We start from the raw sequence: 27,448 nt of genomic DNA on the forward strand, positions 1-27,448 counted from the left end.
GATCCCAGGACCCTGGGATCGTGACCTGAGCCGAAGGCAGAGGCTTTAACCCACTGAGCCACCCAGGCGCCCAGCCATTAACATTTTTTAAAGCTTATGGTTTCCATGAAATATAACCGTATGCCTCTTTTGGGTATGCTATTCTATCGTGGTGAAGAAAAATGCAGAGTGTATCAGAACATGATACCCTAAATGTATATTTCATTAGCAAGAGTTAATATTTACATGTGTCTTGCTTTTACTTGGTTTTATCATTTTGGTGTCATGTTCCTTCTTGGTGCAGTATGTAAAATCCTTTCACCTCTATTTAGATGGAACAGAATACATTTATCATATGTATATTAGTAAATTCATTTAACGGTCAAAAAGATAGTAAAATTAGGTCAACTGAAATCATTCAAACCCAGTGCATTCATTGGTACAGTGATCTAAAACTGCAAAGTCATATACAGAAGCAAACAGGCAGGAACGGCTATATAATTTGCCAGGACTTGGGGAGAGAAAGGATAATAAAGGGCAACGACACATTCTGAGCCTCTGCTGTGCGTGAGGCTCTGTGATAAGTTCTTTGCTCGGGTGCTATTCTTACCCTCAATTTGCAGATGAGGAAACTGAACCCCAGGGAGGTTGGATGGTTTTAATGAAAAGTCATCTCTCTGAAATAAACAGTTTGCCAGTTCTAAGTTGGAATGGAGAGAGAGAATGTGTGTGTGTGTGTGTGTGTGTGTGTGTGTGTGTGTGAGCACACACGTGCAGGGGAGGGTCTGGCCCAGGGCCCAGTCACTGGCGAGCACTCAGTCCATGTCATTCTCCTGCCCAAACACTCCCGTGGCTCTCATTCCACTCGGGGTGTGGTCTTTGGGGCTCAAGCAGTTGTGGTCCCTCACGTGCACCCTGACCTCACGATGTTACTCTCCCCCATCAGCCACATCCTCGCTGGGTCTCAAACCCTCCCCCTCGGTAGCCCCAGGTGGCTGCTCATAGATCTTCTTCTTAAACCCCCAACCATTTTAAATCATGATCTTTATCTCCTTGACACCCCCTGGCCTCCCCTGCTTCATTTTTTCCCAAAGCACTTATGAGCATCTAACATTTTACTTGCTCGTTTTGCTTATTTGATCTGCCCATTCAGGAATGGAAACTATGGAGGGCAGGGGTTTTGTCTGCTTTGTTCACTGCTATCTCTCCAGGGCCAGGAGAGCGCCAGGCACATAACAGGCTCTCAAAAATATTTGTTGAAAGACTGAATGAACACAAATCCCCTTTGCCAAAGGATCAGTCTATTGCTTTCTTGAAGTGACATTTTTTGTGGCAATGTCTGACAGCCAGGTAAGGTAAACCAGTCCCCACTCTGGTCAGCCTCATTGTGGGGAGAATCTTCCCCACTCCAGCAGCTGGATCACTGCTGTGAAGGGCGCCTCCTTTCAGATCAGGTGGAGCAGGTGCAAACCTCCATTGGAAACATGGTCGATTCAGTAACGTTTGCTGTTGCCCATTACTCAGAGGTGATGGCGGGGGGCAAGGGGGCATCGCATTCTCCATCACAGGGCACTGCATGCAGGGCGCTGCACCCTGGCCCTAGTGATTTAGAGACACTAGAATGCACAGAATGTTAATACTCTCCCTTCAGAGGGACAAGGTGTTTGTTCAACACCACAATTCTCCATTTAAGGTGTTGATCTCAGGTTCACATTGCTGGCTGATTTCAAAACTTCAAAACTATTAAGAGAAAATGGCACCACATCCGCCAGGAAACCACTCCCACCAAGGTCACCAACCATTGCCAAGTTTACCAAATCCAGTTCACCTCTGTCTTTATAGTACGTTGCCTCTCAAGAATCGAAGTTGACACTGTAGCTCACTTCCTTCCAGGACATTCCTTTCTTTGCTTATTTCTGGACCTTGTGCTCTTCTGGGCTCCTTCCCACCTCCCTGGCTCCTACTTCTCATTGCGGGCTCTAGCTCTTCCCTCTTGTGGACTCCCCAGCTATACTCATGGCTCTTCTGGTTCATCTCACCTGTTCCCTTAGCTCTGTCACCTGTGTTGATGACTCCAGGGTTCTAGCTCCTGAGCTCTGTGTGGATGTCTGATAGACATCTCAACCTGAACGTGTCCAAACTGAACTCCCAATTCCATCTCCCCACTCTTGCTCCAACTCCAATAAAACTCTCTCTCCTGCCTCTCAACATATGACAGCACAAGCAGCACTCAAGCAAACATCTGGGAGTCATGCTTGATTCCTCTGACCCTGACCTCCTCCCGCCACACACAGAATCCATTGTCTTGCCCCATCAGCTCTGTCCCCCCAGAAGCTCCCAAATCCATCCACTTCTCTGATCTCTACCTTGAATACCTTCACCTCTCTCCTGGGCGCTTGCCATGGTTTTCATTCCTGTCCTCTACAATTCGTTCTCTAGCTGGAGAGGGAGAAAGAGCTGAGGATGGAACCCCAGGGAACTCACATAAAGACGATGCAGCAAAACCGAAGAAGCAAGTTGCCGACCTGACCAGATGTGGGGACGGAACCCACAGGGAGGGAAGGAGAGAGGCACAGAAGAAGAGACTCTGGGTTAAAGACATCACTTAGAAGCCGAGATTGCACAGGGTGGCCATCGTTTTGGGCAAAGCTGCGTCGGTGAGGGTGTGCAGGCCAACAAGTGACTCTGCACCAACAAGGAAGCCGGACTCACCCGGATGAAGGCAGGAGATGAGCATGAGAGGCAAACCACAAGCCAAGAGCCAGGTTCTTGAGGAGTGTGGACACCAGCTGGGAAACCCATGGGAGAGGACGACCTTCCGTGCCCGGTGCTCAGCAGGCTGCCATTCTAAAACATCCACCACGGGGCTCTCTCACCTTTGTCATCGCCATCCACCTCACTTTCTGTGTAGGCCTTGTTTGCATCCCCAACATCTGGGTCACCACAGACCCTCCTCACTAGTCCTGCTCCTCTCATCCCGGACGCTGCTGACAAGTTAACCTCTGCAAATACTAGGTGGTTCTAATGACGCGAGTCCCCTGCCCAGAAATCCTCAACAGCTCCCCACACAGTCCACTGTGTTATGCTCAATCTCCTTCTCCCACCATCTAAGGCTCCAGTCTCCCAAGCAATATCCCTTTCTGAGCTCATCAGCTCTTCCTCGAGTTTCTGCTCTGCAGGGGAGTCGGACCCCTTGTTAATCAAGCATGCCCAGCACTTCTCACCTCCCTTCCTTTGCTCCTGTAGCTCCCTCTTTCTGGAATACACACCCTTCCTCTCCTGCTGCTGAAATCTTAGCGTGTAACCCAGTTGAAAACACACAGTTGAGGTCAGATAGATCCAGATTCATATCCTGGCGAACCAAGTACCAGTTCTCTTGGTGTTGAGCCGGTCGGCAAACTTTTCTGAGCCTACGGTTCCACAGCTGGGATTTGGAGTTGAAGGAGGTTGCCCCAGTGAGAGCGGAAACTGAGGAAAGTGCTGTAAGGCAGCGGGCATAGTGCCTGCCACCGAGGGGGCAACTACTATTTCTCTTGCGCTTTCTCTGTTCATTTTTTCTGGGTGGCCCTTCAGAGCAGACTCCCTCCCCTGAGCCCTGGATCCCTCTGCCTCCTCCCTGCACTTCCCCTCATTCTGCTCCTTTGTATCTGCATTCACTCCTTCTCTGCTCCTTAAAGATAGTGACCAGGTCTTGCCCCCTTCTGTATGTCCAGCAGCACCCAGCACAGTTCATGCAGGACTCCGTAAATGCTCATTGAACCAAATTATCTTTAACTCCCCAGCAGACAATACAATCTCAGCCATGGTGATTCTTCTAGGAGAAAGAGTGGGTAGGACTTGCGGGAAAGCAACACCATTATCATCATCCTAATACCCAAAACATATCCCTCACCCAAAACCTACAGCTTCAAACAACACAGGAAATAGCTGACTGATTTAAGAATCTTCTCCAACACAAATATGTTTAGGTCCGGGTCCGTTAATGTTAGTTTGGGGCATCACTTTAATTTGCAGGAAATATTTAATGGTGTTAAAAATAATGAGCAGGAAGACTATCCCCTTACGGTCAGCTTGCAGAAGGACAACATGATGCAGGGTCAAGGCCATCCTTTGGGAGTCAATGGTGCTCAGGATCTTAGCAGCCGCAGTCCCCAGCAAAGGCTTCCCGTTGTACAGGGTGTAGTAAGTCAGCTCCGCTGGGTCCTTGGGTCCCGGCACCCGCTGCATCTTTACCATCTTTCGGAAAAAGAGAGGCCATGTTTACAGGGTATCCTGAACCAACCTGCCATTACCGGAGCGATCCATAGGCTCTCTCCCGATTGCCGAAGTCTTCCGTGGCTACCAGGACCCGCAACATATATTTTAGACATCAACCTCTGTGTACCTCCCTATCACCAGCATCTCAAGAAGCCCTGCTATGGCTGGAGGGAGAGAAAGGGAGGAGAAAAAGGGTTTGAAAATATAAACATCTGGAAAGAACAGCTTGAGACTGGAGAAGAAAACGCTGAAACGCTGATGTCTTCCAGCCTCCAGAGAACTCTGGCCTCATTTGGAAATAGGCCTGCACATTAATTCAGGGCATGTTAGGTTATTCTCAAACAAGATCGCTAATTTCAAACTCCTGCAATTGCCAGGAAGGAAAGAAAAATGAACTTATATGTCTGTAATTCAAAAGATCTCAGATAAAAGCAGGACTTAAAGTTCCTTTTCTAAAATAACCTTTGTTGCCTTTTCTCCTTGTACAAGTGATACATATTCACTACAGAAAATTTGAAAACACAGAAAAGCATCAGGAAGTGAAATAAAATAAGAACAATTTGTAATCCCTCCACCCCAAGCTAATTACATTATTTTGGAGCATTTGCCTCTATTCTTTGTTTTTTCCACACAAACCTTTTATTTATTATTTTACAAAATTATTGATCTTATTCTCTATATAGAATCACACATTGCTATTTTTCCTTGCATCCTTATGTGACCTTAAATGCAACAAAAGCATAAGTGGTTACACAGCTCTCCAATGCTCACCTCATAAACTTATTTAACAAATCACTTAAATTGTTACTCATTTTTCAGTATTGGGGCTAATTGATCATCATTATAAATATATAAAACATAAATTTTTATATCTACATAATGTTCTACTATATGCATGCCTCATAAACTCAATTAACACTACATTTTTTAATGGTTTGTTATCAAGTTTTCACTACTATAATTAACAACTGATAAATATTATGGTATAGCATTTTCCAAAGTGTATATTATAGATTATGAGCTTCATAGGATGTTAAAAGATACTACAGAAATGTTTATAGCAATATTGGTCACATCAGCAAAAAAAACCCACAAAAAACAAAAAACAAAAACCTTGAAAATTCAAAAGTAACTAACAGTAGAAGGGATTAATAAGCTATGGTATAGTCACACAATGAAATATTATAGAGTAGTATAAATACCACACCTATTTGTATCAATACAGGTGAATACAAAAGTCTGATAATGAGCAAAGGGAACAAATCACAGAATATAAAATTCAAACACAGGCAAAACCAAATGATGTCATGTTTAGGGATACACAGATGGATGGTTAAATCTCACAGAAAATACAGGCATGACTTAAAATTCAGAAACACACTCAACTCTGATAGAAAGGAAAGGAGTATGTATAATCAGAGAAGACACATAAAAGGCTTCTGGGGTAAGGTAAGGGGAATGTTCTTATGCTTTGGGTTGTGGCTTCCTTTTATTAGTGTTCTTTGAAGTCTACATGACTTGATACTCCTGTGTATGTCTGCTGTACATAACAATTAAAAAAAGATACTACTACAACCCAATAAAAAATAGGTTTTTAAAAAAACTAACCAGACAATTCACAAAGGAAGGTTAGCTGAATAGTCAAGGAGCATATACAAAATGCTCAATGGGGAAATTAAAAGTAAAACCACAGGACTCCACTATCACCCAGCAGAATGACTGAAATAAGGGCCGACAACACCAAGTGTTGATGAGTGTGAGGAGTAACTGGAACTCTATATCTTGTAGGCGGGAGTGAAAATGGTAAACTTTGGGAAAAGGTCTAGCAGTTTGTCAGCTAACATACACCAATCCTAGGAGCCAGCAATTCTACTCCTACACACTTAAGAGAAATGAAAATCTATAGCCATAGAAAGACTTGTAGAAGAATGTGTATAGCAGCTTTGTTTATAATAGCGGAAAACTAGAAGAGGTCTACAGGTCTCTCAGCAGAAAAATGGGTAAGCAAACTGCAGTATATTCAAACAAGGGGAGGTTACTCAGTGATAAAAAGGAATAAACTCACGAATAACACAACATCATGAACCTAAAAAACACTACATTGACTCAAAAAAGCTTCACACACAAGAGAATTTACTTATGTATATGAAGTTCTAGATCAGTCCAAACTGATCTATAGTGTGGAAATAATAGGTTACCTTAAAGGGTAACGTAGTCACACCATTAATCGTAGAACCTAGATGGTGAGTTTATTGGTGTTCAGTATATAATTTTTTCACTTTTGTGTGTTTAAAAATGTTCATAATAAAATGTTGGAGAAATAGAGGCATTACTAAAAATAAGGTTCTTATTGGCACTTAAATTTACAAACCAGTGTGCTGAATAAAATTAAAGGATTTCTTTACTGCAGGTCTTTTTAGAGTCTTTGGCATGCCAGTAGGCCTTGGGAATCTTCAAGAAGGGGCTACAGGATAAACCCTTGCCCAGACTGATGGGGCCACAGAGCCCCTTTGCCCCAGGACACCTTATAGGACCATTTTTCTGGACACTGAGAAACACTGTTCTACTCTCTCATCTTTGTGTTCACCCCATCTCCTCAGAATGAACTTCCAGGAGTAAGTTCATGACATCTAGGAGGCTGTCGTCTAAATTGCTCACTTGCCCTCCACAGAGGTCATATCCATTTACTGTGCTTGGAAGTGCCCATTTCATCGCAACCTCACCAACACTGGATAATACCATTAGAAATCTTTGGCAGGTGAAGATGGTAACTTGTGGTGGTTAAAATTTGCATTACCTTGATGGCAAATGGAGTTAAACGTTTAAAAAAAATGTTTACTGATCCTATGTATTTCTTCTTCAGACTCAATTTTTCAGATATGTTCACTAGAGAAATATCTTTACTTTCTAGACATATACATTTTCATATTCATGAAAGTGGCTCATCTTTTAAAATTATCTGAGCCCAGCAAAAAGGCCTCTGGGCGGAAGGATGATGTAAAGCTATGCCGAGTGAGTTTTATTTGGGAAATTCAGGCATGTCATTCCTGTCCCTTCTGGAAGAGGAGGGAAGGACAGTGTTTGTACAGAAAGGTAGAAGGTAAATGGGCATTCAAATATTTAATAACTTCACTCAATTTCAATTTCAATTTCATAGCAAATTCTTCTTACCAAGATTTCTCCAAGAGCCATGTGAGAAGGTCATCTACTGCCTCTGTAAACTAGGGATTTGCAGAAATAAATCCCTCCTTACTTCACTCAGACTTTCTGGGCAGCTATGGGGCCACACACATCGAGTACTCACAAGAAATGAGGAAAGACTACCTCGCTGGTCTCTTTTTGACATGTAGAATGTGTTATGTTTCTTAAGTTTACAAATAATATCAGGATTACAGGGTTGTTCTTTCTCTCCCTTCAGCTGAGGCAAATCCCATTTCGCTGTCTGAGTCCCAAAGGTTTCCTTTCTGTTATTTAGAGAAGCGTGAATTACAGGGTTCACATGGACCCCACAGAGGGTAAATCATAACCTGGCACGAGAACTTAACCCTGGCTTTACCTGGTCCCAGGCTGTCACAGACTACAAAGACTCCAACAGAAAGCAACAAGTAATAGGACAGGGGACCAGATTCACCAGCTGTGAATGGAGGGCCCCGAGTCTCCCTCCGGGGCATGATGCTAGACTCAGGCAGGGAAGTGCATTCCAGAAAATGAGTTCTTTGTACTTTCAAAATTGCCTGGGGACACGATCTGCAGACAGACTGGAGTAATGGCTGTAATTTCCTTTAAAACGCTTCCTCTTAGACGGGGTGATATCTATGTATGTCTGGGTTAAGTTACACCCTCCATGTGGCAATCGCCAATCACCAGTTCACATTCCAGAGGCAGAAGGCTAGATTCCAATTAGGAAACCCACACCCCCGAGGCAGCCACCAGCTCTGTTTCTGGACTCTGACCCCTTGCTCCAGGAGCCTTGCTAATTAGCATAACAAACATTAGCCATCCATTCTCAGCTTCAGTGAAATTAGTGGTATTCAAGATATGAGGATTGGCTAGAACTTGCTAGAGATGCTCCCACTCTGGCTTGAACTGAATCCAGAATCTAAAGAAGCTTGGCACCTCTATCTTGGGATGGCCATGGAGTCTGACCATTCCCTCTGACGCAGACTCGGAGTTGAGTGCTTACAGATTAGCCAGGAGGTTCGAGGAACGGACTGATAGGAGGTGATGGGGGATGGCAGGGAACTCGGAGAGGTACATTATTAATCCAGTTACCACAGCGAGTAGCTAATACTTAACTCCATGGGAAGGCTCTGGCAGACATTGAACACACACATTTCGGAATTCCCCCAGCCAGGAAGCAAGAGGGCTGTCTGTTGTATTCACACCCTCGCCGCTCATGAATTCCCAGGCACTTCAGCCATTTCTGGCTTCTGGATCTCAAGAGTGGCCCTTCGATAAAGGGGCAGCAGTGGTATGGAAGGCCACTGGCATTCGGTAGAGACGTGCCTGCTATGGTTCCCTTGCCTAAGTCCTTGCGTGGTCCCCTGTCCGTTAGGGACGTGGAGGGCTCTGTTGGTTGAAACTGACTAAGGATCACAGAATCCTGCCCCTGGAAAATTGGTTTGTGTGTCTGCCACCCACAGGAGTGGATGGCCCCGAGGTCTGGGACTCCGTCCAGTCTCCCGAACAGGTTGGGGAGCAGTGCTTGCTTCCTAGTAACTTTTGTTTAATAAATATGTGCCCATGTACAGAATTTGTTCTGAAACCTTATAGTCTAGGAGGGAGATAGTCAGGGGAATGTAGCTCACTCTCACCCTCCCACCGCCAAATCCGATGGTCATGACCATGAACCCCCCCAGACCTAAGGGCCCTGTTGATGACCTGCTCCTCTGCACAGCAGCATGGTTTACTCGGCCCCAGGACGCTCCCGCACGTCCAGTAAAAGAGCCCAGTGGCTCTGGCCACACCCACCTGTACGGTGTAGCTTCCCAGGGTGGTGGCCCGTTTGAACCGCCGGCCTTGTTGCTGGGACATCATGAAGAGCTGGGCCAGGCGCTGCTCCATGACCCGGGCAAAGCTCTGGTTGTGCAGGCCCACCAGCGAATTGTCCACGCCCTGGAGCACTGTGGAGGCAGAAGGCAGAGGGGCAGCTCAGAGGACAGAGTCCGCGCTGACGCAGAAACCTCGGCCAGCCCTGGGGCCTGCACCAGCCATGCAGGGCCGCGGGCCCTATCTCATGTTGGGCTTGGCCATCCTTACCCAGTTTCACCCTCACGACAGCCCCAGGAGTTAGGAATCACCGTCCTCATGTTACGGATGCTGGAAGGTTATGGGATTTGTCGAAGACCATGCAGCTAGTGACCGGTGCCATCAGGCTTCAAACCCACGCTTATGTAACTGCAAAACCCAGGCTCTCTCCTCCATGAGCTGTGACACACCTAATGCTGTTGTACTGAACCCACACCTTATTTAAGATGTTCTGTGTTGTTAGATCATATGGGAATACAGCCCAGCAGGTGGTATGACTAATCGCAACTTTCCCTGGTTCCCACTCAGAAGGCCTAGCTCAGGGCTACCCTCACCTCGTCAGGAGCTTTGCGAAGGCATCGGGGCTCTAGCCTGCAGCTCGGCCCCTCACACCTCGACAAACCACCCTGTTCCATGTCCTCATCTCCCCCTCCTCTAGGAGGTCCTTTGGGGATGCACCCCAAAAGTGACCCACAGCCTCTCAGGTATAAAGCAGCTTAGAACAATGCCTGGTGCACAGATAGTACATGAAACTCCTCTTTCCAGCCCTCCTGCATGGCTGGGTTTCCTCTATACCCTGAGCTCTCTGGAAAGGTAAGGGTTAATGATGGGCCTCCAGGCAACAGCTCCTGGATGCATGGAGGAGACCCCCATGAACACCAGGAACATCCCAGGACTGAAAGGTCACTTCCTACAGGAGCGATTTCCTTTTGCCGTCTACACCTAAAGCACAGTCCTTCCTCCAAGTCCCTTGGGCAATGCAGGGCACCCCAAACACACAGACATTGTCTCCAAACACAGTCAGCCCTGAAGTCAAGAATGTTAAAAAACAACAACAACAACAACAAAAACCACCCCTTATCTTTTTAAAGAGACACAAACTTACAACAGGCTGGGGATATAATATAAGATTTTTCATTCACAGAATTTATTCTACCACAGTCCAGCCAAGGGCCATTCATACCACCCATGTACAGGGATATGGAAACAGCCTGAACAGAAAGCACGAGTTGTCATCATGAGCACGTTCTGCGCAGGCCCAGAACAAGCAACGGGCAGCACCGCGATCCAGAAGATGATGCTGCAACTGATCAAGAGAAAAGTAAAACCCACAGCTGAGTCTCCGAAATTACTTCTTCAAAGCCACAATTGCCCAATAATCCCTATGGAGGGCATAAAGCAGCTCTCTTTCTAGGGTCCTTGTGAGGGACTCCCAGCTCGTCTGTCAGCAGAATTCCTGCAAACAGAGAGAAGACAGGTTGGCACCATCCGCTCTGTGGCCGGTCCCGGAGAGGCCCCTCAGAATCCGTCTGACACAGCTGTCAGGCTGGGGAAGGCCAGCTTACCTCCTGGCCCCAGAGAGGAGAGCCACGTTCCTGCAGCGTCAAAGATATGCCTCTAGTAAAATTAAAGAACCACTGCTGAAAGATTACTTTTTTTTTTCTTTTTAAAATCAGCTCCAGGGATGCCTGGGTAGCTCAGTTGGTTGGGCCGCTGCCTTTGGCTTGGGTCATGATCCAAGGGTCCTGGGATGGAGTCCCACATCGGGCTCCTTGTTCATCGGGGAGCCTGCTTCTCTCTCTGCCTTGCCTGCCACTCTGCCTGCTTGTGCTCTCTGTCTCTCTCTCTCTCTCTTTCTGACAAATAAATAAAGTCTTTTTAAAAAAAAAAAATCAGCTCCACACCCAGCGTAGAGCCCAATGCAGGGCTTAAACTCACAACCCTGAGATCAAGAGCTGAGCTAAGATCAAGAGTCAGATGCTTAACCAACTGAGCCACCCAGACGTGCCCCAAGGGATGACTTCTAAGTTGGCATCTCCTGACTATCAGACCAGAGCAAGAGTGGGGACACAGGATAGTCAAAGTGCATCATCATGGGTTACTCTAAGGGAATCTCAGTGATGACTCAAGGGCAGACATCAAAGAAAGGGACAAAGACCCCAGGTGATGAAAAAGTTCTGGAAATAGGAAGTGGTGATGGCCACACGGCACTGTGAATGTACTTAATACCACTGAACTGTACACTTATACGTGGTTAAAACAGTAAATTGCGGGGTGCCTGGGTGGCTCAGTGGGTTAAAGCCTCTGCCTTCGGCTCAGGTCATGATCCCAGGGCCCTGGGATCGAGCCCCACATCGGGCTCTCCACTCGGCAGGGAGCCTTCTTCCTCCTCTCTCTGCCTGCCTCTCTGCCTACTTGTAATCTCTGTCTGTCAAATAAATAAATAAAATCTTTTAAAACAAAACAAAACCCAGTAAATTGCATGTGATGTGTATTTTACCCCAATTTTTTTTTAAGATTTAATTTATTTATTTGACAGACAGAGATCACAAGTAGGCAGAGAGGCAGGCAGAGAGAGAGGGGGAAGCAGGCTCCCCGCTGAGCAGAGAGCCCGATGCGGGGCTCGATCCCAGGACCCTGAGATCATGACCTGAGCTGAAGGCAGAGGCTTAACCCACTGAGCCACGTAGGCGCCCCTTACCCCAATTTTTTAAATTGAGGGAAAACAAAACTCAAACCAAACCACAGCCTTCAGGAAGGTGCAGGAGGCCATGGGAACCTCCTGCAGAGTTACATGGAACCTACAGCAGGACAGTTCCCATGTGCCTCACCGCTGTTTGTAAGGAGAACGTGTCCTCCTTAGGAGGCAGCTGGAGAAGAACTTGGGGTTGGAGCCAGGGATCTGGCTTTGCATCCTGGCTCTCCCCCTTGCTGAGTACCCTTGGGCAAGTCGCTTAGTTCCTCTGGACCCTGGTTCATGACCTGAAAACTCAGGGATCCTAATCTACTCCTGATTGTGTCATTAAGGAGAACAGATACTTTTAAAACAATGCTTCGAGCGGGAGCTACAAAGACTTGCGATGACGTCCATAAATGTTAGCTGTTGCTGTTTGCTCAAATGTGCCCCTTCTTGGTGAGACACTTTTTTCCCAGAGGAAGAAAAAACTATGTTCCCAGATGGTGGCTTCTTTCCTTTCCCCTGAGAAGTGCAGCGGGCCTTGGGCTCCCAGCCCTCTCTGCCCGCCTAGAAGGGTTTCAAAAGGGGGGTGCGTGTCTCAGAGTGGCCCAGAAGCAGGAGGGGAGTTTGGATGCTGGCCCAGGTGCCCAGGAAGACAGCATGCTTCAGTACATCCGCCGGAGGCCCTGGGCACCCCACTTAGCCACCACGGACTTGGTCTTACAGGAGGCGGGCAAGTCCCCAGCTGTGATCATGGGAGCTCTCCAGAAGATTCAGGGGCTGTTACATCACTGGTTTGTTAGTTCTTCTTTATTGACGACTGCACTGGGCTCTAAAATTCCAACAGTCAGCTTGGCCTGGTTCAGCTGCCTATATTGAAGCTGAATTGTTTTATGTGTCATTGAATCCCATACATTCAGAGCGAAAAGAACCAGAATGCTTAGCTCCTATTTTCTCACTCCACAGGGGACAGCGTGACACCCAGAGGGCCTGAGTGACCTGCTCAAGGACACACTAGGTTAGCAGCAGCAGGGCTGAGACTGGAAGAAATCCTGAGACTGCTGGGTCTGGGATATTCTGAGGCTGGTGGTGCACTAAAGACCAGTGGACAAGCCTAAGATGAGCTCTGACCTCTGTGAGGCAGCAGCATTAAGTCTGTGTCACTATCTTGCCTCCTCCATACAGCCCTGACCACAGGATCCATGCACAGCAGAGGGGGCCGTAGGAAGTGCCCTAACTAAGCCACTGCTTTTCCACCAGTGAGCGTCCCATGCTCAGAAAGGGGAGAAGTGTACAGAGGGCAAAAACATATATATTTTTAAAAGATTTTATTTGTTTTAAAGAGAGAGAGAGAGAGAGAGAGCGCACGTGCACATGAGCGGGGTAAAGGGCAGAGAGAGAGGTAGAGAATCCCAAGCAGATTCCGTGCTGAGCACAGAGCTCCATGTGGGGCTTGATCTTAGGACCCTGAGATCATGACCTGAGCCAAAACCAAGAGTTGGATGCTGACCCGACTGAGTCACCCAGGCTCCTCAAAACACATTTAATATAAGTTTAGTGGGAAAGCAGGTGGAAACACGTCATTTCATAATACCAACAACAGCAAGGACAGTTGCTCCCCGTCTGCTGAGCTGTCAGCAATGAGCAGAAGACAGAGTGCCCATGCTGGATTTCTGGGAGCCAAGGGTAGAGCGGTTTCAAGGAGCTGTGCCTCACAGCCGGATGAATAAGGCTATCTTCATCTCAGGTCCTAATCTCCTACCCGTTCTGTAAATGATGGTCAAAGGCCAGAGGTGGCTGCCATGAGTGTAGCAAGTGGGTCCTGAGCCCAAGGGAAGAAAGGAGGGTCATGCTGAGACTGCTTCTAGCCCCTTCCGCCGGCACTGACACAACTAGCCCCAAACACAGCGGCAGGGGCCACTGTTCACTCTGATCACCAGCACTATATCCGCAGGTGGGCAAGGGTGACGTCCCAGGATGACTTTGTGAAGGTTACGTCATTAAAACAGAGGCAGGACGAGACCCAGGTACACACGGAGGTTGTCAAGGGCAGCCTGTATTTAAGGGCAGGTGTGTTGCCATTTAATGGAAACCTCACAGTTCATAGAAGCAGAGACATCTGCAAAGTTAAAAAGCAGTGTTCCTGGTGGAGGAAAAATCAGGAACTTCCTGATTTTGGAAGTGTTACATAACCTGCTGTTTCAAAAATGCATCTTCCTCTTGGGCATAAACTCTGGGTTTTTCCTTTCTTTCTTTTCCTTCTTTCCTTTCTTTTCTTTCTTTCCTTTTTTTCTTTTCTTTCTTTCTTCCGAGAGCACCAGGGGGCTGGGGGAGGGGTATGAGGAGCAGAGGCAGAGAGAGAGAATCTCAAGCCAACTCCATGCTCAGGTCCAAGCCCAATGCAGGGCTTGATCTCAGGACCCTGAGATCATGACCTGAACCAAAACCAAGAGTCAGAAGGACACTTAACTGACTGGGCCACCCACGTGCCCCTTTTTTCCTTTTAAAACACATTTCTTTAGTTTCCCTTCTTAGCAGGTAAAATAATCTCTGCATAGCCATAGTTCTGTGGGGGAGAAAGAAATGCAATTTTCTGCAGTTTCAGAGCGGTCTTGAGCAGGCCTCCCTGAGCAGTGGGTGGGCTCCTTTGGTAGGAATCTAGGCAGCATCCTAGCCATTGCTGCTTGGGACAGCACGTGAGAAAGGGGATGGGGCAGGGATGATGGGACGGAGGTTTCCAGTCACACCCTCCATGACTTGTAGGATCTTCCTCCCTCTTTGTTATGGGTTCAATTGTGTCCTCCCACAACTCATAGGTTCAAGTCCTAACCCCGCATACCTCACAATGGGACTGTATTTGGAGACAAAGCCCTAAAAGAGTTGATTAGGGTAAAATAAGCTCCTATGGGTGGGCCCTAATCCAGTATACCAGGTGTCCTTACTAGAAGAGGAGGTTAGGACATAGACACACACAGAGGGAAGACGTAAAGGAAAGACGGCCATCTACAAGCCAAGGAGAGAGGCTTCAGAAGAAACCAAGCCTGCTGACACTTTGCTGTCAGACTTCCAGCCTCCAGAATTATAAGAAAATAAATTCCTGCTTCTGAAGCCCCAAAAGCCTGTGGTACTTTTTTATGGCAGCCCCACCAAGCTAATATCCTCCCCTCCACCCTCCACTGCTATGGACAGCTGGGCTGGTCACTTCCCCCACAAACATCTGTCTTCTCTGCTCCCAACGCTTGTTTCTGTAAGATTTTGAGAGCAACTGTCTGGCTTTGGAAAAACACAAACAAGAACTTTTTTTGCTGTTTCATAAAGCTCAGCTGGGAAATGTCAAGGAAAAAAAGAAAATGTCACCCAAATACCCTCTACTTCCATCCGCCCTCACTGTCAGGACATGCCTGGGCTCCACCAGGACTAGTGTAGGTGTGGGGCATGTGCCAGGGGAAAGAGAAAAGTGCATGCCCAGCATTCCTCTACCTTTCACTGGGGTTTTTTTTTTGTTTTTTGTTTTGTTTTTTTTTTTAAGATTTTATTTATTTATTTGTCAGAGAGAGAGAGAGAGAGAGAGAGCGCGAGAGTGAGCACAAGCAGATAGAGTGGCAGGCGGAGGCAGAGGGAGAAGCAGGCTCCCTGCTGAGCAAGGAGCCTGATGTGGGACTCGATCCCAGGACGCTGGGATCATGACCTGAGCCGAAGGCAGCGGCTTAACCCACTGAGCCACCCAGGTGTCCCTTTCACTGGGGTTTTGTAGGGCAGTGTGGAAAGGCCTACCATCTTTAAGTAAACAACCATTCCCATGGATGTTCCCCAGACATCCACAGGTTACCGCCATACCTTCTGATTGGTCTACATTTTGCAAAGAGGATGCCAGTGGACTTTATAGGTTGCTGTTTCGAATGTTTATCTAATAAGATTCACCTTCAGTGATATCTCTTCTTAGCCTTATTTACCCACTTCTGGCCCTATGGAAGTAATTCCCTGACATAAAACAGGACCAAAGAAAAGCTGCTGATCCTATCACTGAATGCCATGCAGTTTTAATTATTATAATTATAATAATTACTATTTTTAAAATTTTGGTGTCTTCTTCTGACATGCAGTTTAAAAAAAAAAAAACAAACCAACCTGATAGGGGGGAAGGAGAGTAAAATAAGAGATTACCTGTAATTACCCAATAGTCTCTGGTTGTTTCTGATATATCAAGGTTAGGATATTCCAGCGCTAAAACAAAGAAGAAACACGCCAAGTTAGTTTCATGGGTTTTATGTGCAAATATTATTAAGGAAAATGGACATAGGTGACAAAATATCAAACAGCTAAATTTGGCTTTAACATTCTCAGGGAACTCCAGAACATGCAGGCCAACACTATCTTGCTGTTTTGAAAAGTAAAATACTCAGTAAAGGGCTAACTTTCAGATGAAGAGTTTTCTAGGGTTTGTGGATTTCTGTTCTCTTTTTTTCCATCAAAAGCTTCTTAAGTGGAATGTCTTCATTATCAAGACTCACAGCTAGAAGTAACTCTGGCTTTCTTTGTGAAAATTTCCCAACCATCACTAATGTTTTTAGGAATGATTATCTCTTGAATGGATTTTTCCAGTGTCAAGGACTAAGCGGATTATTAGCCAAATGTTTGTGACAAAAAGTCCCATATTTTTGCAGGTATGGTGACCATAAGAGTTAATTCATGGAAAGGGTTTAGTGCAGTGCCTGCCACCTAGTAAGTGCTCAATAAATTTTAGTTGTTGTAATTATCAGAATGTCAAGAGGAAAGAAAATAAATTCTTCACAGCTGCCATGTGACATAATGAATGCCATCTTTCCTGAGATCACCTTTCCCTAAAATCCAGACTCATCTTTCCTTACTATATGGAAATTCACAAAAGCCTGCCGTTAAACATTCAAAACAAATTTCTTAGTGGCTACTCTGTGCTAGGTACATCCACACACACCCTTTTATTTAGTCACAGTATCAAATGTAACCACAGAAGGAAAGAGAAGCAATCTTGCTAATATGTGTTTAAAAAAAAACAAAACCAAACCGTGACCAGTGACCTTGAGAAATGTATCAACAATTGAATTTAACAGCACCAATCTTGACTTCCTTTGGCTACCAAGTAAGTGTTTGGGTACATAATGTAGGCCGCGTTGTCTTTGAAGTCTGTGCCTGCTGCACGGTAATGAGGGTTATGTAACTGAAGCGTCAGAGGAAGACAGGCCAGGGGACTGACTATGGAGAATTCATGCAGCGAAGTCACGATGCTGATTGCAAATGAGCTGCGTTGTGATACCTACAGCCAGGGCAAGGGCCGAAGGCCGGGCAACATTTGCTGATGGCAGAAGTGGGGGAAACCATCACAACCCAGACTGCCACAGGGACAGATGCCCTACGGGGCAGTTACTATCAGTTCAAAGGCGAGCAGCTTGGGTTCAAACCCCACGTTCCACGTCTCATTAGCTACTTGAGAGTGAGCATTTCGTGAACCTCTTGGAACTTCAGTTTTCCCCTTTGCGAAGCGGGGCTCGCTTTGTACTCCCTTACAGGGTGCTCTGTGAGGATTCGACAACAGAAGATATACGAAAGCTAGAGGCGCCTAGCGAGGGCTTACTTTCAATGTGCAATCAACTTGTCATCAATTCAATCCTGGTTTATCACCAATTCCAGTTATTTTATGATAAAAGAGTTAGTATGTGCAATAGATGTTTGTTAAATGGAGAAAGGACCCTGGGGTCTCAGGGGAAAGGCAGCGTCCCCGTGTGGTGTGGGTATACTCACGTTCAGCAATGGTGAGCGGTGGGTAGGTGAGGTAGAACCCAACCAGCTCAGCCGAGAGCTGGCGGAGGAGGCTGCTGGCGACCGTGCCGTTGAGGAAGGAGCTCCGATTGCCCACCACGTACACCAAGGTGACTGTCTGGGAGGCGTTGGATGTGCTCACCATCTGAATGGACACAGGAGGGAAGGGGAGGGAGACACGCCCCATAAGACGAGGGTCTGTTTCATGGAGGCCGTGGGAGAAGTTTAAGCAGAAGTTGAGGGGGGGGAATGAAAGGAAGGGGAAAAAGAGCAAGGAAGAGACAAGAATAACAACACTCATCATTTATGGTTACTCTCTGCGTGTCGGGCCTCGGGCTCGTGGTCTCATTCAAGGCTCACCACAGCCCTGTGAGGGGAATCCAGTTAGGACTCCATTTTACAGAGGAAACTGAGGCCCAGAATGATCAAGAGACTCGCACCTGATCATACAGATAATAAGTGATGTAACTAGGATTCGAACCCAGGCAGTCTGACTTCAGGTTTTAACGGGTGTGTGTATCTTTTCCAGGGGCTACAGAGCCTCAGGTTACTTTTATGGTTCTGAAAATACAAAATAGAGCATAGAAATGTTACATCTAAGAGGGCTCAACTGCTCAGAGAAAGCCTGAGTTAAATTCTGGGGGAATCTTTAAGTTCCTACATAGCTGATCACCAGCTTAGGGAACAGACAGAGTGATTAAACCTGATTCCAAAAGGAATTCAGAAATATAAAATAGCCTCTTTAGAGAGTGATTACATTTCCTGCGACCTATTAAATTCAATATAGAATATGTAAATATTACTATGAGATGGTGTGGTTTTCTTCTCGAATTTTGTCGAAGTCAGTTTTTCAGTTACTGGAAAATGCTGTTTTCTGGGTCAATGTATGGACAAAAATATCCCACAGATGAGATTCGAAAAACAGATGCAGTAGGAAGTCATTTGATTGGGTGAGACTTTTGTCTTGGCGTCTGCACCTCCCCCTTCCAGATTCGCCCGCCACCCACCCACCTGCGTTCTGTTCTGCACCCCCAGAGGCAGACCCTTGTGGACCACCTCAGTGGGCTCCTTTCCCTCGAGCTTCAGCCAAAAGGAGCTCGGGCGGATATGGGACAGAGGGAGGAGAGTGAGGTCTGAGAACTGGGCCGGGGGACTCCCTCCCCACAGCATGGCTCCTGTAGGGGAACTCTGGCCTCTGGCTTCCTATAACTGCTCCCTCTCCTCACCTCGTCAGGCCCCAACACTTACAGCCTCTGGTACTGCACTCACCCCGTGGTTTCCCTAGAGCCTGCCCATACTTCTGCAAAGGGTTCCTTTTATTGGACTTTCATCAAATTACCTTCATCTGAGTGTGCCCCCTCTTCCCATAGGGAGCTGACTGAAATCCTGTCTTTCCCAAACCTTTACACATTCAGACATAAATACTCCTGCAACTTTTCTTTTAACTGCTATTTTTAAGACAACTGTCAAGAATAGCTTCTTCACATTCTTTCCCACTTCTCCCCATAAGTGGAAGTTTCTATTTAATTCTCTACCACAGAGCCTATAGTCCCATGATTTAGGATACACTGAGTCAACACTTCCGGTCAACTCTTTCTCTCCTCTCTGGAAGTATTTTGGGAAAGTGGTTGAGCCACAAGTACTCATGCCTCTCTTTCCCAGGGAGCCAAAAAGAAAGGTGCTTCTTTTTGAACAATTCAAAAGACCTCTCCGTACTGCCATCTGCGAAAATAATAACTAAAATAACTTTTCAACCATTATCTCTAGCGTGAACATTCTATTTTTTGCTTTTCAACAAAACTTAGTCTCACTGGATCCCAAAGAAGCCCATAGAATTTGCAGTATGGATACCTCTACACATATACACTCAATCAGGTAAATTGTAACTTAAAAAAAATTGTGGCAAAATACACATAAATTTCATCCTGTTAACCATTTTAAGTACACAGCTCAGTGGCACTATGCACAGTGACAGGGTTGTGCCACCATCGTCCCCATCCATCTCCAGAACTTTTCATCTTCCCAAGCTGAAACTCTGCACCTATTAAACAACTCTCCATTGCTTCCTCTGCCAGCCCCCGAAAGCGACCTTTGTGTCTCTCTTACTTTGTGTCTCTATTAATTTGACAAAACTGAACACCTCTTATAAGTGGAATCCTACAGTATTTTTCTCTTTGCGACTGGCTTATTTCACTCTGCATAATGTCCCCCAGGTTCGTCCAGGTCATAGCATGGATCAGCATTTCCTTCCTTTTCAGATATGAAGAACATCCTGTCATAGGGATAGAAGACATTTCTTATCCATTCATCCATGGATGGACGCTGGGGTTGCTTCCATCTTTTGGCTCATGTGAATAATGCCGCTATGAATATAAGTGTACAAATATGGTCGAGTCCCTGCTTTCGATTCTTTGAAGTATATGCCCAGAAGAAGCAGAATTGCTAGACCCTGTTTAATTTTTTAAGGAACCACGATACCATTTTCCACAGAGCTACATCATTTGAGATGCTTGCCAGCAGTGTCCAGAGTTCCAGTTGGTCCACACTCTTACCAATACTCATTATTCTCTTTTTTTATAATAGCCATCCTAATAGATGCAAAGTGGCATCTCATGGTTTTGATTTGCATTTCCCTCACGATAAGTCACAGAGAGCATCTTTTTCATGTGCTCATTGATCATCTACAGATCTTTGGAGAAATGTCTATTTAAGCTCGTGGCTCATTTCTTTATGGGGTTGTTTTTATATTTTTAAGTTGTATGGGTTCTTCATATATTCTAGATATTAGCCCCCTATCCAACATATGATCGGCGATTATTTTTTCCCGTTCTGTGACTTGTCTTTTAATCGTCAGTTGTACCCTTTGATCCACAGAGGTGTTTAATTTTGGTGAAGTGTGCAATTTTTCTATGTTTTCTTTTGTTGCCTATACTTTTGGTGTCCTATACAGGAAATCTTAGCCAAATTCAGTACCATGAAGTTTTTTCCTCTGTTTTCTTTTAAAGAGTCCTATAGTTCTTGCTCTCATGTTTAGGTCTTTGATCCACTTTAAAGTTAATTTTTGTATATGGTATTAGATAAAGGTCCAGTTCCCGTCTTTTATTTGTGGCTATCCAGTTTTCCAATACCATTGATTGAAAAGACTGTCTTTTCCCCATTGAGTGGTCCTGACACCCTTGTCAAAAATCATTTGACCATATAGGCAAAGATCTATGCTTACATTCTCTCTTCTGTTCCATGTCTATATGTCTGTCTTTATGCCACTACCACACGGTTCTGATTACTATAGCTCTGTAGTAAGTTTTGAAATCAGAAAGCATGAAACCTCTGACTATGCTTTTCTTTTTCAAGATTGTTTTGGCTACTCTTGGTTCCTTGAGATTCCATATGAATTCTAAGATGGATTTTTCCATCTCTGCATTAAAAAAAAAAAATCACTGAGATTTTGGTAGGGATCACACAGAATCTGTCGATCGCTCTTGGCAGTACTGACATCTTAACAAAATCAAGTCTTCCAATTCATGAACACAGAGTGACCCTTTTTTTTTTCTTGGTCTTAATAGTCTCATTTTTTTTATACCTAAGAAAAGCATGACCAGTCTTGGTGACTATTTAACACTAGTTTCATCAATAAGAGGTTCACAGGCCTGAGACCAAGGTCATCTCAGTATTCCCTGAAAGTCATGCCCTGTTCCCAGTAAAGCAGAGAGCACTGTCCTACTACCCCTTTACTCTCAGGCTCCTGTGGCTTCTGACATTTTCTCTTACTTCCCACTCACTATGCCACAATTCATTTAGCTAATTAGACCTTAAAAAGGCTGGTAGAATGGAAGGCTGTTGTTTTGCCTACACAGAATCCATTCTCCTTTCCTCTATGACGGAGATTTCCTCAGGGAAACACCTCTTCTCTCCAGCTGGGTTCACGTGCTTTGTTTGAGTGGGGCTGCCCCACCCAGTTCCAGGAGTGGGAAGAGTCAGGCCTGGTTGATTGGGACATTTTATCCCCTTGACCATAGTTACTACTCCAGAAATGGGCACACAGCCCACATAGGTCCATTGAGAGCTAATCCCAGGATTTTTACTGGAATGCCACCAAAAAAGGCACTTTGGTTCCATAAGACTGTGAGCAATAAGGATGAGATAAACCTGAACGTGCCAGGGGCCACCCCATTGGGCCGGAAGATGATGCCAGCCCAGGGCAAGGCCAAGTGACAAAGAGAGAATTTCTGGAAGAAATCACATAAGCACCTGAATCAAACTGGGCCCGAAGGAAATAGGGTGTGAACCTTTTAGTTATAGGAGTCAATTACTTCTTTTTACTTAAGTCTTATATGCTTGGATTCTGTCATTCATAACCAAAAATGTCCTAATTCGGTCTACTGTAATCTAACTCCTAATACCAATGCCATACAAGTTTTTTTAAAGTTACTTTTTCATCAACTCTCTGAACAAATTAAATATTTATGTGGTCAGAAAGAATCCAACATGTTCCCCAAATTATACGTAATACAATAAAATGGTAAGTTATTAATTATTCAACCAGGTTCTAGAATAAGCCCAGGGGGAATGGTTAGCTCGTAGCTACATATATGCATGATGTAGGGGCCTAGAGGGTTCAAAAATCCAGGCAACAAATTCGTCCTGGGCTTCCTGTCAGCCATGGGAAAAAGCAAAACAAGGTTAATGAAATAATTCACCCAATTATCCATTCATTTCGAGAGCTGCTGAAATGTTCAAGAACATTTAAATCTATTTAGAAGCAGTTTTCAAATGGTCTGTTATAGTCTTTTCCGAAGACACTTGGTTACTTGCTTTACAAAGTTTCATCTCGTGACTCATGACTATCACAGAACACAGAGAAAGTGTCCTTAAAGCCAAAGGCAACTTGTTTATCTTGGTGTCTCTCCCAGTGCCTGAATGAATAGCAGGTGCTCAATGGGTCTTTGCTTCCTGAAAGCGATCAGAGAATGCCCTGCCACCAAGCCCTAGCCAGAATCATGCACCTGTGAGGATCACAAATCCAATTAGAAAGAAAAGATCTCCCACAAGGGAGCTGAGTCATACTTCTTACATAAATCTTATGTTGGTGACACGTTTTTAAGATCTTAATCTAATATGAGCCAAATCATAATGAGATACTTCCACATAGACGTTGGATAAATCTAGAAAAGGAAAGCTGCTTGTTCAAATTAAATTGTGTGCTTTCTACATCATATTGGCTTTGCTGATAATTCGCTTATGCTAAATGTCCATTTCAAAACTACTGGGTTTCATTGCAAAGGATTTAGTTCGGTAAAAACAGAGGCATTGGGTTGTACAGTTAATCAGAGAGATTTGGGGGTTGGATGAATACCATTAAATAGAATCTGTCTTGGGCCATGTGGGTGGCTCAGTCAACTGAGTGTCTGACTCTTGATCTCAGCTCAGGTATTAATCTGAGAGTTCAAGCCCTACACTGGGCTCTATGTTGGGTATGGAGTTTATTTAAAAAAAAAAAAAAAAAAGTTGTTAGTTACATAATTGCAAGAAAGTGGGTCTGAGAAAAGTTTTTGGTGGCATGCCTACTCTAAGTCCAGGAAACTGAAATATAATATGCCAGTAGTGGGATTTTCCTGGGAAAAATTCATGTGTTTGCCAAACGTTCCATAGTATAGCACAGTGGATAAGATTATGGGCTTTGACTCAAGTCCTTGTTTCCTTCTTTACCAACCGTGTGACTTTCTGGAAGTTTCTTAGACTTTCAGTTCCGTCTTCTGTGAAATGGTGATAATAATACTTCAGAAGGATGTCTTGAGTTTTATGTAGCAAAATATTTCTAAAACACCTAGCACCGTCCTGGCAGATGGTGAGCCCCAAACTTAAAATGTACATGTATATGTGTGTGTATTTATTTAAACTAAGGTGATTGTTCATATGGATGTCTGGAAAATAACTCAAAGCAAATCACAGGACAGGCAAAACTTGATGCATTAGCTATTCAGAATCAACTCATTTTAGGAGACATCTGACTTATTTTATGAGACTGTATCTTATAAGGTATATCTAGTTCAATTTTTAAAGTAGTAAATATATTGGGAAGTCTGGGGGGCTCAGTCAGTTAAACATCTGACTCTTGATTTTGGCTCAGGTCATGATCTCAGGGTCGTGAGACTGAGCCCCGTGTCCAGCTCTGCAATGAAAATGGAGCCCTGCTTGGGATTCCCTCCCCTACTCCCTCTGCCCCTCCCCCTGACTCATGTGTCCCCACTCTCTCTGTCTAAACAAACAGACAATACAAAATAAAACAAAATAACATATGTATTGGGAAGGCCTGAGGAAGCTTCCCCTGGGAAAACAGATATAAAATCCCAAACCATAGCAGGTTATAGAGCTAACAGCATTCCTCCTGTCCCAGACTCCTTATCAGTGCTGGGGCTGACTCGACTCAGGGGGCCCCAGAGTGGCACCGCCTCCTATCTACACCCCCTGCCCTAAATACAGAGTACATTTACACCAGACAGCTTTGAAACAGGAGACCAAGTCACCTCTTGCCAATATTCGCGTTACGCTTGGCGTCCATCAACTACACCACTGACGCACCCTCCTTCTCACCTGAATGGTCAGGTTGCTTTTGGTATTCAGGACTTTCCTCTCAGCATCCTGGAAGGCCTTCTGCAGCCGCTGCTCCATCGTCTGAGCAAACTTGCAGGACTGGATGTTGTCGGACTGGCTCACGAACTGCAGCACTAGAACCAGAGTAACGGGTCAGCACTCACCAGAGCTGTGTGTCTTGGTCTTGGACCTCACAGCGGTCATCACATAAAACAGCCCGATTTTACATCCGAGAAATCGGGCAAATAAGGACGGACAAGGTTTGGCTGTAGTGTTGGAAGTGAGCCTTAAAATGACTTATAATAGAGAAGAATCAAAAGCACGATCAAACCTAAGGTCCCCCCTGATGGGAAAGATTTGGGGATCATTTGGTTGGACCATGCAGACATCTGCTCCAAGAATGATACAAATCAAAGAGAGATCACGCCTTCTATTTCTTTGGAGGGGGGAGAAAAGTCAGCTGATCAGCATCACTAAATTGGTCAAGTCTTTGAATTTCAATGGTTTCCCCATTTTCGTGGTTTGCCAGTCACCTGATCAGAATCACGAGGGAGCTTGAGAAAAAGATTCCAAGGCCTAAACTCAGAGACTCTGATTTGGGGGCATCTGGGACGTGCTGCTCCGAAGCATAGATCTTATGGATGTCCAGGTCTTAACTGCTATTCAAAGGTAATACAGAAAAGAATTAAAAATATGGTGCTTGCTGCTCATAAAGTACAAATTATATAAACTGAGAAGGGAGGCTCCCGCAAAGGACTATTTCTAATAAATCCAGGATTGGGAAGTTTAAGTTTATGTGCAAGGAACTTGGACAGTTCCTTAGCAGGGCCCTTTGAGGAAGGTACACAGGACTTTAGGAAATGACAGAGCAGCTAGTACGGGAGTCTTTAAACAGGTGTCCTCTTGATACTAACCCTGATTCCAGAATGGAGGGGAATCCTTCCTCTCTGAGGTACTTGCCTGTTCTCAGCTGGAAGTAGCCAGCAGGCTGGGGATTCCACGGGGAGGCAAGGACTGCCACCGACTGCAAGTTTGGGGTATGCTGCTTCAGATCTGCGGTGACGTTGCTGACCCCGTAAACACCCAGCATTTCGATCACTACAGCAGGCAAGTACACCAGCCTCCCCTTGGTAGCATAATAACCCACGGTGATGTTATGAGAATGTTCCAGAATGTCCACCTACAAAACAGACCCATAGGACTCAGTGTTAATTTCCACAGTACTTTAAGTTCTTCTTGGTATTTCTTAGACCCACAACTGTTGTTTAGCATGGCTGGGGAACAAGTTGTTCTTATTCAACAAACACTCTAATAATCCTATAAAGCATATGCAGACTGGCAAGTCTCAAAACATCAGAATACAACAAAACGCAATTTATTTCCAACCTACATGGGATTGAATTAAATCTGGGGGGATTTTGTTGATTCCTTAAATGCCTCAGTACAATCCTGTGAGCACCAACGGTCACCCAAGAAGGCAGAGAGGAGATGGCAGGCAAAAGAGATTTCCAGAGACGAAAGGCGGGGAAAAACAGCTTTCTTATCACTTATGAAAATTAAAAGGCAGAAGTGATAGATGAAGTGAGGGCTTCTTTAGGATAGGGATTAGGTAGTAAATGAGGTGAATTCCTCTTTCTAAAAGCTAAGAGAAGAACTATTCAGACTTCAGTCCATTCTTGGCTCGTAAGTTGGCTCAGGACCTAGGTGAGGATGGGGAGGGACTGAGGACAATCTCTCTTAAAACTGAGTCCTAAGAGACACTGATGCACTGAGTTCTTTCTGACCCAAATGGAAGATTTTGAGGCTTTAGATTTTATTCTTATTTCATTTTGCTTTTTTAGTGTTTTTTAAAAAAAAAAGATTTATTTCTTTATTTGAGAGAAAACGACTAAGAAAGTGGCTAAGAAAGTGACTCCTCACTCCAATCCTAATGATCTTGAGAAGCAAGTATCAGATTGGGGATTATTTATTTATAGTACCTCTCTAATGCTGGCTAATCATATGTTTAAACAAAAAGACATGGGGGATATCAGCCTTAGAGCCTTCCTCAAGCAATAATGTCTAGCTTGCATTTACCAAGTTATTACTATTACTCTCATTTTTATGATTACCTTTTATTTGTGGCAAATGATCCAGAGTTCCACCCGTAATATCAAACATCCTTTCAAAAGTTTTTTTTTTTTAAATGGGCCGATTTTTAAAAAATGAATTCATAACTAATTGTGACAGTGGTCTGCAATGAGATGCAGAAAAGATAAACACTGAAGGTAGTTTGCAAACAACTAAGTTTGAAAATTACATGTCAGGTGACCAAACAGAAATGCTCACATTTTCAACTTTCAAGTAGTTTCTGGGGCAGAAACCACAGATGCTTTTCATGAAATGAGTTTCTCTCTCTCTTTCTCTCTCTCTCTCTTTCTTTGTTTTCTCTCATAATTATACAAAAGGGATTGACAGGGGCGCCCAGGTGGCTCAGTCAGTGGAGCATCTGACTCTTGGTTTCGGCTCAGGTCATGATCTCAGGGTCCTGGGATCGAGCCCCGTGCCAGGCTCCCTGCTCAGCATGGAGTCTGCTTGAGATTCTCTCCCTTTCTCTCTGTTCCTCCCCATCCTCCAAACCCACCCCCCCAACAAAAAGAGATTGACAATGACCAATAAACTATGTAGCAAACCTCATGTCTAGTCCTCGGTGTGGTCGTGGAGACCATGAAGCTGAATGCAGCTACAAGACAAGCCTCAGAGGGAAAAGCCGGGCCGCTATTTCTAAGTGGTGGAAAGGGCCATCCACCAACTGCCAATCACATTTAGGGCTTTACAACTTGGCATCAATCCCAAAGAGTGCAAAGAGAGGGTTCCATCCCTTGGCTATGCCATGGGAATCAGCTGACAGTTGTTAAATAGTACCTGGCATTAAAGTGTTTGGGGGAAAAATGTTTTATTTCCTTGTCTGCTGCTGGCTATGGAAACAAAGTTGGACTCAATTTACAATAATTTTTAAATGTCCAGAAATAAATCACCATTTACAATGCTGAGGAAGATGAAGGGAAAAGCAATGGACAGTTTCTTGAGAATTAGACTAACAATATCAAATACTTTCCCTAAACAATGGGATAATGGTAT

At 44.9% G+C, this 27,448-nt stretch overlaps 1 protein-coding gene across 1 annotated transcript in view; it reads right to left on the minus strand.

Moving 5' to 3' along the window:
* Nucleotides 1-27,448, minus strand: part of LOC111150149 (KIAA1549 like) — a 110,982-nt gene that overhangs the window by 77,743 nt on the left and 5,791 nt on the right. The window contains exons 4-9 of the mRNA XM_022507539.1: nt 25,289-25,508; nt 24,329-24,462; nt 17,720-17,882; nt 16,106-16,165; nt 9,208-9,359; nt 4,044-4,215 (exon numbers count right to left, since the gene is read on the minus strand). Coding sequence (XP_022363247.1) covers nt 4,044-4,215; nt 9,208-9,359; nt 16,106-16,165; nt 17,720-17,882; nt 24,329-24,462; nt 25,289-25,508 — 901 coding nt within the window. The remainder of the gene's footprint in view (nt 1-4,043; nt 4,216-9,207; nt 9,360-16,105; nt 16,166-17,719; nt 17,883-24,328; nt 24,463-25,288; nt 25,509-27,448) is intronic.

The sequence above is a fragment of the Enhydra lutris genome, unplaced genomic scaffold (assembly GCF_002288905.1).
Source record: "Enhydra lutris kenyoni isolate GAN:26980312 unplaced genomic scaffold, ASM228890v2 scaffoldscaffold22, whole genome shotgun sequence".
Classification (NCBI taxonomy): Eukaryota; Metazoa; Chordata; class Mammalia; order Carnivora; family Mustelidae; genus Enhydra; species Enhydra lutris.